This window comes from Rhinoderma darwinii, chromosome 4, assembly GCF_050947455.1.
Source record: "Rhinoderma darwinii isolate aRhiDar2 chromosome 4, aRhiDar2.hap1, whole genome shotgun sequence".
NCBI lineage: Eukaryota > Metazoa > Chordata > Amphibia > Anura > Rhinodermatidae > Rhinoderma > Rhinoderma darwinii.
In genome coordinates, this window is record NC_134690.1 from 80,554,223 (window position 1) to 80,566,944 (window position 12,722).

The 12,722-nt window shown below is 39.9% G+C and overlaps 1 protein-coding gene across 9 annotated transcripts in view; it reads left to right on the top strand.

Moving 5' to 3' along the window:
- The window catches only part of TRIP12 (thyroid hormone receptor interactor 12), a 180,802-nt gene that overhangs the window by 129,588 nt on the left and 38,492 nt on the right, over nt 1–12,722 (top strand). For 7 of the 9 annotated variants that reach the window (XM_075861253.1, XM_075861249.1, XM_075861256.1 and 4 more), the window contains exons 16-24: nt 2,412–2,577; nt 2,674–2,791; nt 2,940–3,096; nt 4,758–4,911; nt 5,421–5,649; nt 6,225–6,343; nt 6,514–6,718; nt 7,039–7,139; nt 10,350–10,524. In XM_075861253.1, coding sequence (XP_075717368.1) covers nt 2,412–2,577; nt 2,674–2,791; nt 2,940–3,096; nt 4,758–4,911; nt 5,421–5,649; nt 6,225–6,343; nt 6,514–6,718; nt 7,039–7,139; nt 10,350–10,524 — 1,424 coding nt within the window. The remainder of the gene's footprint in view (nt 1–2,411; nt 2,578–2,673; nt 2,792–2,939; nt 3,097–4,757; nt 4,912–5,420; nt 5,650–6,224; nt 6,344–6,513; nt 6,719–7,038; nt 7,140–10,349; nt 10,525–12,722) is intronic. The other 2 variants (XM_075861257.1, XM_075861258.1) reach the window with 1 other exon arrangement.

Consider the following 12,722-nt stretch of genomic DNA (forward strand, 5'->3'; position numbering starts at 1 on the left):
GGGCGTCTATTTACGCGCCGTCATTTGACAGCGGCGCGTAAATTACGCCTCGTGTGAACAGACAAACGTCTGCCCATTGCTTTCAATGGGCAGATGTTTGTCAACGCTATTGAGGCGCTATTTTCGGACGTAATTCGGGGCAAAAACGCCCGATTTACGTCCGTAAATAGGCCGTGTGATCATACCCATAAAGTAATGCTGGCTTAACCCTTTCCCGTCGCTGCCGTTTTTTCATGTTTTCGTTTTTTCATCCCCGCCTTCCAAAAGTCATAACTTTTTTTATCTTTTCATTGATATAGCCATAGGAGGGCTTGCTTTTTGCAGGACAAGTTGTAGTTTTTCATGTCACCATTTATTGTATCGTATAATGTACTGGGTAACTGAAAAAATTATTTGTGGGGTCAAATAGGCAATAAAGAGGGATTGCACCATTTTCTGGGAGGTTTAGTTTTTACATCGTTCATTATACGGTAGAAACGACATGTTCACTTTATTCAATGGGTTAATACGAATACGGAGATACCAAATTTCTATTTATTTTTTTGTTTTACCACTTTTATAAATAAAAAAAATTGTTAAATAATAGAATTGTTTTGTCACCACATTCAGTCAAAAATGTTTTTTGTTTTTTTTTCGTCCGAGCGGTGTGAGCTTACATTTTTGCGGTGCGAGCCGTAGCTTTTATTGGTACAATTTTGAGGTATATCTGACTTCTTTTTTTTTTTTTTTTTTTTTTTTATCACTTTTTTTTTTTATAAAAAAAAATTTAGGGAGCTAAGGTGACCAAAGAATAGCAATTTGGGCGTTTTTAATTTAATTTTATTATTTATTTTTTTTACAGCGTTCACCGAGCAGGTTATAAAACATTATATTGTAATAGTTCAGACTTTTACGGACACGTTATGTTAACTTTTTTTTTTCTTCTTCTAACATTACTTTAGGGGAAAATGGGAAAAGGGTTTTTTTTTTCTCAACTTTTTTCCTCACTACTGTAAACTTTATTTAACTTTTTTTGTACACTTTTATTAGTCCCCCTAGGGGACTTGAACCAGTGATCGTCAGATCACTTTTACCATACACTGCAATACTAATATATTGCAGTATTTTGTCAGTTTTACAGGCTTCTTCTAAGCCCTGTCGGAGGCACCCCACGATCGCATCGCAGGTGGGCCGACGAGCTTTCGCAGGGGGCCACCCTTTTTTTGAAAAGTAGCACTTAAGGGGTTTGACCGCAACATTTAAGGGGTTAAATGGCCAGGAACCGCACAATCTATGTTCCTGGCCACTAGTCCCGAGTGTCAACTGTAATACAAGTGGACACATATGAAGTGGACTCTGCACGTGAGCCCGCTCTATACAACACCCCCCACACTATGATGTAGCTGGCATGTCATTTTGCGGGAAAGGGTTAAGACCCATTTACAGCAGATAATCGGGCAGATTGAAATGCTAACAAGTGTGCGCGATAATCTCTTAATGTAAGTAGGGAACGCAACTGAACGCCTGGTGATCAAACACTTGATTGTGTGGAAAATAGTTTATGCAATCATGTAAATAACTGCTCGTTCTGACATTGGGCATGTAATTCTTTATAGCTGGTTAGAATGACATGTGAAATTTATTAAAGAGGCGTGTGTTCCAATATTTCAGTAGACAGAATGACGTTTCTCAAAGACCATGTTGGCTACAATACTGAGCACATGCAATCTCAAACTGCCTAAAATAGACCCTATATAGAAACAAGACTTTTTTTTTTTTTCACACCTACTCTACCAATTATTTTCTGATGTAATGTAGGTGTTAATAAAGTGAACGACGTTCAGTTACGTGACCAAATGATTTTAGAAGGATTACTGAGCTGATGATTTGTGTAAATGCATGTATATTATCCTTGTTGAAATGTTTTACAATGATCATATCGGTGATCTCTAAAGGCCCTATTAGACGGAGCGATTATCGTACGAATTTTTGTATAATCGTTTAAATGTAAGATCATTGCCATATGCAATAGCGTGCAACGATCAAAAGGTAAATCGTTGGGTTTCCGTGGATCGGAAACGTCTAATTGGGTGAAAGATTATAGTTAGTCGCTGCCACATCCCATCCTCTAATCCGAATTCTTCTAGTCATTCGCAGTTCAGACTTGAGGTGTGGGTGAACGAGCAACGATCGCAGTAACGACTGAACAGTGAAAATCTTTAGCAATTACTGTCGCGTGTAATAGTCTTTTGAACGTAAACAGCTCTATAAATCATCACTCGTTGCTCGTTCATGAAAAAATATTTGCCTGTCTAATAGGACCCTAATACTCGTATCTGCTTGTGTAAATGGGCCTTTCAGAAGTGCTATAAAGGTATCGGCTTTTCATATTTTGTTTTATCCAAAACTTTAAATTTCATCCTCTCATACAGAACCTTCTTCAGCAAGTGGCTTCCAAAGACTTGCTCACCAACATCCAACAACTTTTGGTAGTGACACCACCGATTTTGAGCTCGGGCATGTTCATCATGGTAGTCCGGATGTTCTCCTTGATGTGTTCTAACTGCCCCACGCTGGCCGTGCAGCTCATGAAACAAAGTATGTTCTGTTCTTGCTAGAGGACTTACATACGCTTTTGTAAACATGCCTTTTCAGCACTATAAATTAATCTGTTCGATTTTTATTTTATTTTAGACATAGCAGAAACTCTTCACTTCCTTTTGTGTGGGGCATCAAATGGTAGTTGCCTGGAGCAAATTGACTTGGTCCCTAGAAGTCCCCAGGAGTTGTATGAACTGACTTCTCTCATATGGTATATAGTTACATCTGTTACCCTTTTAATTGCTGTTATTTCATGGCCATCTGTTCTTGCTCACAGCCAGAATAATCTCCTATTATTATGGTTTCTTCTGTAATAATAACATTTGATGGATACAAAATTAACTTCATATTTGTTGCAGTGAGCTGATGCCGTGTTTACCAAAAGAAGGAATATTTGCTGTTGATACAATGTTAAAGAAAGGAAATGCCCAAAACACAGATGGGGCCATTTGGCAGTGGAGGGATGATCGTGGTCTCTGGCACCCATACAGCCGTATTGACAGTCGAATCATTGAGGTAACTTTTGTCATGGAGTCTGTAATGTCTCTATGAGAGATGTCTGCGAAAAACATGCATGGCCTTCAGCAAATATATATTTTAGATTTGTGTGCATAGGTGGTTATCTGTATATAGTGTGTCTTATAGAAGATAAATAATTTGACTAGCAGGGTTTTGCCTGAATTCTTGTCACCTTCTAAGCTACGCACACTTCCCATTGTTTTATTTTTTGTATTGTTTGAGTGTTTCTTTCCATAGATTGTGGCATGATTATTTCTATAAAGGGAATATGGTGCAATTAGCTGTCATGTTTTCAAAAGATAAAATGCTATAACCTATAATAAGATTAGTGATTTGTTAGGCTAAACATTTTGGAGCCATTTTAAACCTTGTATTAGGCAATCGCGGTGGACTTTTGTAGAGTTATGTGTGTGTGTATATATATATATATGTGTGTGTGTGTATGTGCCCATATACTAGGTAGGTGATGGCAGCGAGTGGACTGTGTTGGGGTGTGATTTATGCTCTGTTTGCAACCTGACTGGAAGGTGCGTGTAAGATTGAATGGGAATAGATTAACCCCTTGCAGTAGTGTAGGTGTGTACTTGCTGTTACAGAATATGTTTAAAGTGGCTACTTGTTTGTGCTGGCACATTTTTTTTTGGCCAGTTTTTTGTGTGCCACAATCCTACATACTCACCAGTGGGTCTAACAGTGTATATTGATGTGTTTGTGGCTCTAAAACAGGCCTCCTTACGCAGCCATGTCCGTAAATCTTCAGCAGCATATATAACATTGGGCCATGTTTTGTCCTCTCTAGGTGGTTATACAGAGTTAATGTTTTTATTCAGCAGTTAAAAGGATCACAAAATATTTGAAACATACATAATATTTAATTTTATGGTACCAACCCAGAGCTTCTCAACCTTATTGCCATGTAATTCCTCTTATGTCTTTGTTCTACTAATAATATTTTCCTTGAAGACCAACATGGGTTTGTCACGATTGTTTTTTATCTTGCAATCCTCTACTCACATAAAATTATTTTTAACTAATCTCTATTTGCTTATTAACATTTCAATCTGCAGCAAATCATTTGGTCTCAAGCAATATTATATTTATGCCATTAAAATGAAAGGAGTCCTAAAATGGCAAGACGTATAGATATATTAAGAATAATGTTGCTGCCATGTCATAAATATTAACCAGCCTGTGAGCGTTACAGCTCAAGTGAAATTAATATTGATGTATCTCCTACCAGTAAGTCCCCATGCACACAAACGTGTTTTTGCGGCCACAATTAATTTCTATGGGCCCATGCACACGACCGTGGTTTCCACGGTCCGTGCACTGCCCAGGAGCCTGGACCGCAAAAATATAGGACAGGTCTTATTACGGCCGTGTTTTGCGGTCCAGGCTCATAGAAATAAATGCAGCTGGCCATGTGCACGGCCCGCGAATGACAATCCGCGGCCATCTGAGCCTAAAAATCCCGGTCGTGTGCATGAGGCCTTCGCATAGGATTACTGCTTTGCGTATATCTTTTTGCGCCATAATTTTATTTGCCCAAGTCACTTTGCTCACCCAGAGAAGACAAAACACAGTCTAACATTGTGCGTGATGAAGTTGTGTGTTTTCTATTCAAGGATTATCTCTCTGTTTTATATCTGTGTTCTCAGGCAGCCCATCAGGTTGGTGAGGATGAAATAAGTTTGTCTACACTGGGGCGTGTTTATACTATTGATTTTAATTCTATGCAGCAAATCAACGAGGATACCGGAACTGCACGCGCCATTCAGAGAAAACCTAACCCTTTAGCCAATGCTAACACTAGTAAGTATTCTATGCCAGGGTGAATGAATCATTTATTTAATGGCATTGATAGTCACATGTGCTGCCTTTTTGTTTTTCAATGTATTTTTACATATTTTGCCTCATACTTCCAAACACTTGATCATGTTGGTAATTAATAGTAATTTTCTTAAGTTATGTTTTCAGAAAATTTCTTTCATCTCCTTACTGATGCACTGATGTAGCCATTTTTTTAGAGGCTTAGAGGTTTTTGACAGAAGTTGTGTGTATTTGTTTGTTTTTCTCCTTCCTTGGTTGTGTACTGCTCTATAAAAAGTAGTAATGGCCTTGTGCAGTGCGTTCTACTGAACTACCAGTCTCCTCATGGGTGTTTAGAGATTAAAAAAATTTGCCGTGTTAAGTTTTTTTTCGTTTATGCAATATGTTTTTTGGCGGGAGACTCTTTTTCAGTTACTCAAGTGTTAGTGTTCTAAAGATCATTCTACCTACTGTGCAGCCAGTTTCTCACGTTGTGCCTTCTATATTCCTAGGTGGTCATTCTGAGCTAAAAAGAGATGATGCCAGGGCGCAGTTGATGAAAGAGGACCCTGAGCTGGCGAAGTCTTTTATTAAGACCTTGTTTGGAGTGCTTTATGAAGTGTATAGTTCTTCAGCGGGGCCCGCCGTCAGACACAAGTGCCTTAGAGCAATCCTTAGGATAATATATTTTGCTGATGCTGAGCTCCTAAAAGATGTTTTAAAAAACCATTCTGTGTCCAGGTAAAACATACATTTATTCTTTTTAACCTCTATAAAATTCTCTATTAATTGCTAATCCACTATGTGAATTACTAGACCTGTTACTGGGTTTAATGCAACAGCCTATTTTTAAATGCCTGTGCTCAGGGTAAGCCGTGGGATGCAAACTGCTGTTGCAGGTCTACTGAAGCAATATATCTACCTCTACTAACGTTCATTAACTCTATTTGCTGTTTATATACTTCTGGGAACATGATTTTTCAGCTCACTGCTTATTACTCTCTTCTATCATTTGGTAACATGAGGGATCTGAGGGCAACGCAGAACTCTTCACATGGTTTTGTTTATGTGGGGTGGTGCACAGGGATGTATAACCACTTTAGTTTTGTGGTTCTCAGTTGACGAGTCCTACATCATATTTCATAGTTTTACACTTCTATTCAGTAGTTGTCTTTTAAGCATGTATTTAAAGAACAGTGAGTTTTTCTGAAACCTAGTTATTAATTTCCTACATTTGCAAGCTGAAAAATATGCATTCAAAGCTCTATTGCGAAATTAATAACTTTTTGCATTTTTTTACTTTTTATTCTCTCAAGTCACATTGCATCCATGTTGTCAAGTCAGGACCTCAAAATAGTGGTCGGAGCTCTTCAGATGGCTGAGATATTGATGCAAAAGTTACCAGATATATTCAGTGTGTACTTCAGGAGGGAAGGTAACTTGTACAGTTGCTTTAATGTTACTTGTATAATTTGATTGTGTAGTTACAGGATACTTGCATATAGACAACATGCTAAATTTGCTTTTGCTTATTAAAAAAAATGGGTGCATATGGATATGTAAAAATGTTTTCATGAGTTTACTAATCTCTACGTCTGCTCCAAGGTGTCATGCATCAAGTGAAGAACTTGGCAGAGTCAGAAACCCTTTCAACAAGTCCACCAAAAGTCTGCACCAATGGGTCTGGCTCTCTTGCGAGCGCAGCAACCATAAACACTGGAACTGGCACTGCAGCTGTGAATACGGCGGCTGACCTTGGGTCTCCGAGCTTGCAGCACAGAGAAGATTCCTTAGATCTTAGCCCACAAGGGTGAGACTATATATAATTAACTTGTTTCCAGAATGAAGCTGTAATGTATAAAATGTTGAAACAGTTTATAGATAACACAGTACTTTATTCCATTTAGAGAAGAAAATGGGAAACGGTATAGCTTTAACTATAGTGGATTCTTGCTAATTTACATTTTATTGCCTTACTTAAATACCCAAGGGGGTAATGAATCATATGCATGTTTTTCACAAAACGCACATATTGTATGTATTCTTAATACCAGTGATTGACATTTGTGAAAGTAATTGTCATTGTATGTCGTGTAATCCATAACTCCTCTTCTCTGTTCTATGCTGTAGTCGGCTCAGTGATGTTTTGAAGAGGAAAAGGCTGCCAAAACGTGGGACACGGAGGCCAAAATACTCTCCTCCTAGAGATGAAGACAAAGCGGACAATCAAGGTACCGGTTGTATTCTTTGTTTTTTGAAACATAGCAATTAATGTTTTTCCGTTTTAGTTGTTACTAATGTTTTGTTATTGTTTTTTTGAAGAAAGGCAGCAGTTTCATTTGAGCAATGATGGCAAATGTGTAGAGAAAAAGCCTATAGATTTATCTGTCTCCTAGGCATATTGAAGGAAACTTCTAAAACCCTATTACTGAGGAGAGAAACCTGCCATGCCACTGCTCTATTTTACAGCTTGCCTCTAAATAGCCAGAGCTGTTTTCTGGTGGGTCACTGTGGGAAAAATTGCTAGCTTAATTCGTACTACACAGGTCCTACAACTTATAAACAAATGATTATCCATGTAAAAAAGAAAGGCCAGTTTCACACCAGAGCAATGGGGAGCTCGTTTCTGTATCCTTATTATGGCCGAAATCTTGGCCTGGCCGCGGGTCTTACATGATCTAAAAGCATCATAGGGACTTATGATGAGGAAAGATTATCTTTATATAGCGCCAACCTATTCCACAGCACTTGACAATTCAGAGGGTACATGTATAGACTTATGATGTTTTAGTAGAGGTAATTAGACCCGCCCTCGGGCTGGAATTTGCACTCGTAATACAGAAGCATAAATGCACCCGCATTACACTTGTGTGAAAATCCTCAAACCTTGAAATATTCCAGTATTTACATTAGCCACTTAAGCCCACAAAATAGGCTGAGCTTTTCTATTTTCTGCAGTTTGCTTGTCAACTTTGCTCTTGTAACTCAGCTGCTTCAAAGGCCAGCAGGATATTGTCATGTATTAAAAGAGGCATGGACTCACGGGACAGGGATGTAATATTACCACTTTACAAAGCATTAGTGAGGCCTCATCTAGAATATGCAGTTCAGTTCTGGGCTCCAGTTCATAGAAAGGATGCCCTGGAGTTGGAAAAAATACAAAGAAGAGCAACGAGGCTAATAAGGGGCATCTAAGTTATGAGGAAAGATTAACAGAATTAAACCTATTTAGCCTTGAGAAAAGACGACTAAGGGGGGGACATGATTAATTTATATAAATATATTAATGGCACATACAAAAAATATGGTGAAATCCTGTTCCATGTAAAACCCCCTCAAAAAACAAGGGGGCACTCCCTCCGTCTGGAGAAAAAAAGGTTCAACCTGCAGAGGCGACAAGCCTTCTTTACTGTGAGAACTGCGAATCTATGGAAGTCACCGCAGGAGCTGGTCACAGCAGGGACAGTAGATGGCTTTAAAAAAGGGTTAGATAATTTCCTAGAACAAAAAAATATTAGCTCCTATGTGTAGAAATTTTTTACTTCCCCTTTCCCATCCCTTGGTTGAACTTGATGGACATGTGTCTTTTTTCAACCGTACAAACTATGTAACTATGTAACTTGGGCCAGGGTCAGCTGAAATCTCATCACTAGAGGGCAGTGGATTTAATGCCCACTCTTTTGTACTACTGGGTGCCTAGATAATGCAGAATAGCAACATTATACACACAGGTTAGGCTGTATGCAGCCCCCCACCCACTCCATCTCTACCTGCAGCTGCCATAAAGCACAAACACCCTGCTTTACTGTATGTGCAGAAAATAAAGCAAGGATGTGTATTGCCGCCGATTTTGTGGCCCCCAGGGATATTTTTAAAAATTACTATCTTAAAGTTCGACCGTATAAAACTAGACTAGAAAGGCATATACTGCACCAAATGTATCATGGAGCACACTGTATTACAAATTTGGCGCATCTTGCTAGACATGTTAGGCTCTGTTCACATCTGTGTCAGAGGACTCCGTCGCAGATTCCGTAGTTTCTTCAGGACATAGTGACGGAAACCCGACGGAACCCAATTAAAGTCAATGGGTTTTGCGTCGGATCTCTTGGCTGGATTACTTAACACCAACATCTAAAATAATGGCGCACACCATAAATAAATCTGGTACATTTTATGGTACCTTAACCTCACCCACTTTTCTAGACCCTCCCCCCAAAAAAAAAAAAAGCGGTTCAATGAGGTGCAAAAAAGGGTCTAAAACATGTAAAAAATGTGGCGCGTGGTGTGCACACCGGAATTCTGGTGCGTTTTGCTTAGTAAATCTCCACCATTTAAGCAGATTTATTAATACGGTCTTAAGTTTAGACCGCTTAGAACTAAACCAAATGCTGGCTGATGCTAGATGATAAATTTGACACATTTTTAGACACTTTTGTCTAACTTTATTCCACATCTTGATTTGCTTACTTTAGACCAGCTGTTTTGCAACAAAATTTTGGCCCAATAGTGCACATTATAAGCCACACCCCTTTTCTTGCAAACAATGCCCATTGTCAAGCAGTGCACACCGGGTCTAAAACAGTTGTTAAATGTGGCACACTGCATGTGTGCCACTATTCTGGATCCATTTGAGCCAGAATTCAGGTGTATTTTGAAAGTAAATATGCCCCATTATTTCTAGTCTCTTGGGCCCCATGCACACGACCGTGCCCGCAATCACGGCCCGCGATTGCGGGCACGGCCGGACGCCGACTGACAGCCGCATTTTCGGGACGTGCTCCCATACAAAGTATGGGAGCACGGCCCGCAAAATGCAAAAGAACGTACATGTTCCATAATTCCCGGAACATTTCCACGGCACGGACACCCTTCCGTAGTGCTACGGAAAGGTGTCAGTGTTCAATGAAAGTGAGGTTTTTTACGATCGTGTGCATGGGGCCTTAGGCTGTGTTCACATCAGCGTTGCCCTTCCGGTGAGGGGTTCCGTCGGAGGTTTCCGTTTCCCTTTCCCTCACCATTTGTCTCAATGGCGACGGAAGCGGTTTCCGTTTGTCACCGTTGTGACAGGGTTTCATTGTTTTGATGGAATCAATATCGTAGTCGACTGCACTATTGATTGTGTCAAAACACCGGAACCCTGTCACAACGGTGAAAAACGGAAACCTTTAGCAACGTTTCCGTCACCGTTGAGATCAATGGTGAGGGAAATGGAGGCTAAGTTTTCAGTTTGCTTTTCCATTGAGGGGTTGACCCGACGGAAACCTGACTGAACCCTCAACGGAAGGACAATGCTGATGGGAACAGGCCCTTATTAAATTTCATTGGTGATGATAAAATTAAATTCATGATCAGCTGTTCTTTTGGGCAGTTTACAAAATCTTTTGATTGTTTACCATTTGTTAAAGCTTACATTTTATTGTATCTCCTGATCCTTTCAGCAAAAAGCCCAACAGCCACACAGTCCCCTAAATCCTCATTTCTGGCTAGCTTAAACCCGAAAACCTGGGGCAGGTTGAGCACACAGTCAAACAGCAACAATATAGAACCGGCACGGACAGCAGGAGTTAGTGGATTGGCAAGAACAGCTTCCAAGGATACCATCTCAAACAACCGGTACAGTAATTTATCACCATATTGTCACGTTTTGTTCTTAAAGGGCTGTCCACTTTTTATTATTTTTATTAATTTATTTATAGAATAGAAAATCAAACCACTTTCTAATATACATGTATTTAATATTCTGCTCACATACCTTTTCTTATACCAGTGCTGTTGTCTATCTAAAAAAAAAAAAAAAAAATGGTATAGCCCACAGATTTGTCCATTGAAATGCACCCATAGGATAACTGAATGGACTAAAGATGGCGTCAGTCGTGACCACTGGCATTCAGGTAACACTGTCCAGGTATATAACAGGGGAATAACAGATTATTGAGGAGCAGAAATTATAAAGTATTTCTACCTACAGCAAAATCATCATCGTTTCTGTCCGTGTCTGTGAGGAGCAGCTCCTACATTCTTCTCCCAGACTAGTGTGTGTTGTATTATTTTTAAATGAAACTTTATTAAAAACATAATCTCAGACACAGGCAGACAATTTACAGTTCGGTCCAGAATTATTTGGACAGTGACACAAGTTTTGTCATTTTGGCTGTTTACCAAAACATATTGAATATACAGTTATATAATCAGGACGGGCTTAAATTGCAGACTCTCAGCTTTAATTTAAGGGTATTCACATCCTAATTTAAGGAAGGGTTTAGGAATTACAGCTCTTTAATATGTAGCTGCTTCTTTTTCAAGGGGCCAAAGGTAATTGGACAATTATCTCAAAAGCTATTTAATGGGCTGCATGGGCTATTCCCTCGTTAATTAAGCAGGTAAAAGGTCTGGAGTTGATTCCAGGTGTGGCATTTGGAAGCTGTTACTGTGAACCCACAACATGAGGTCAAAGGAGCTCTCCATGCATGTGAAACAGACCATAGATAGGCTGAAAAAAATGAAGAAATCCATCGGGGAGAGAGCACAAATGTTAGGAGTGGCCAAATCAACAGTTTGGTACATTCTTGGGGGGGAGAAAAAGCGCACTGGTGATCACGTGAACTCCAAAAGCCCTGGACGTCCACAGAAGACCACAGTGGTGGATGTTGCAGAATCCTTTCCATGGTGAATAAAAACCCCTTCACAACATCTACCCAAGTGAAGAACAATCTCCTGGAAGTATCTAAGTCTACCATAAAGAGAAGACTTCATGAGAGCAAATACAGAGGGTTCACCACAAGGTGCAAACCATTAATCGGCCTCAAAAATAGAAAGGACAAATTAGACTTTGCCAAACAACATGTAAAGAAGCCAGCCCAGTTCTGGAACAGCATGAAACTAAGATCAACCTGTACCAGAATGATGGGAGGAAGAAAGTATGGAGAAGGCTTGGAACAGCTCATGATCCAAAGCGCACCACATCCTCTGTAAAACATGGTGGAGGCAGCGTGATGGCATGGGCATGCATGGCTGCCAAAGGCACTGGGTCACTAATGTTTATTGATGATGTGACTGAAGACAGAAGCAGCCGGATGAATTCTGAAGTGTTCGGGGATTTACTTTCTGCTCAGATTCAACCAAATGCAGCAAGGTTGACTGGATGTCGCTTCACAGGACAGATGGACAATGACCCAAAACATACTGCGAAAGCAACCCAGGAGTTATTTAAGGCAAAGAAGTGGAATATTCTGCAACGGCCAAGTCAATCACCAGATCTCAGCCCGATCGAGCTGCATTTCACTTGCTGAAGACAAAACTTAAAGGGAATGTGTTGCCAGCAAAACATGTTTTTTGTTTTTTTAGTTAAACAATTAGTGTGTGGGTGATTTAAACATTGTTCTAATTTTTTTTATTTTTTTCACGAGTCAGGAAATATTATAAATTAGATTCTAATTTATAATATTTCCCAGCACTGGTCACTAGATGGAGCAATTCCCAAAATTGCAGCATTGCATGTGGTAAAGCACATTGCTTTATGCTACAAAATTAGGAAAAAATCCCTCGCTCTAGTGAGCTCTCAGAATCCCCCCCTCCTTTATCCTGGCTAGTGCCAGGAGAAACGAGGGGTTTGAACGGTCTAACCTCCTACACTGTGTGTCGCCATTTTTTGAGCTAACACACAGTGTAGAAGGTTTACATACACTAGTAAAACACACTGAAACATGAACATACATAGAAATCACTTACCTGCTCCAGTCACCGCCACTCCCTCCGGTCCGTCTGCTGCCGCTGCTCCATGTGCACAAGTCCGGAAGCCGCGACCGGAAGTA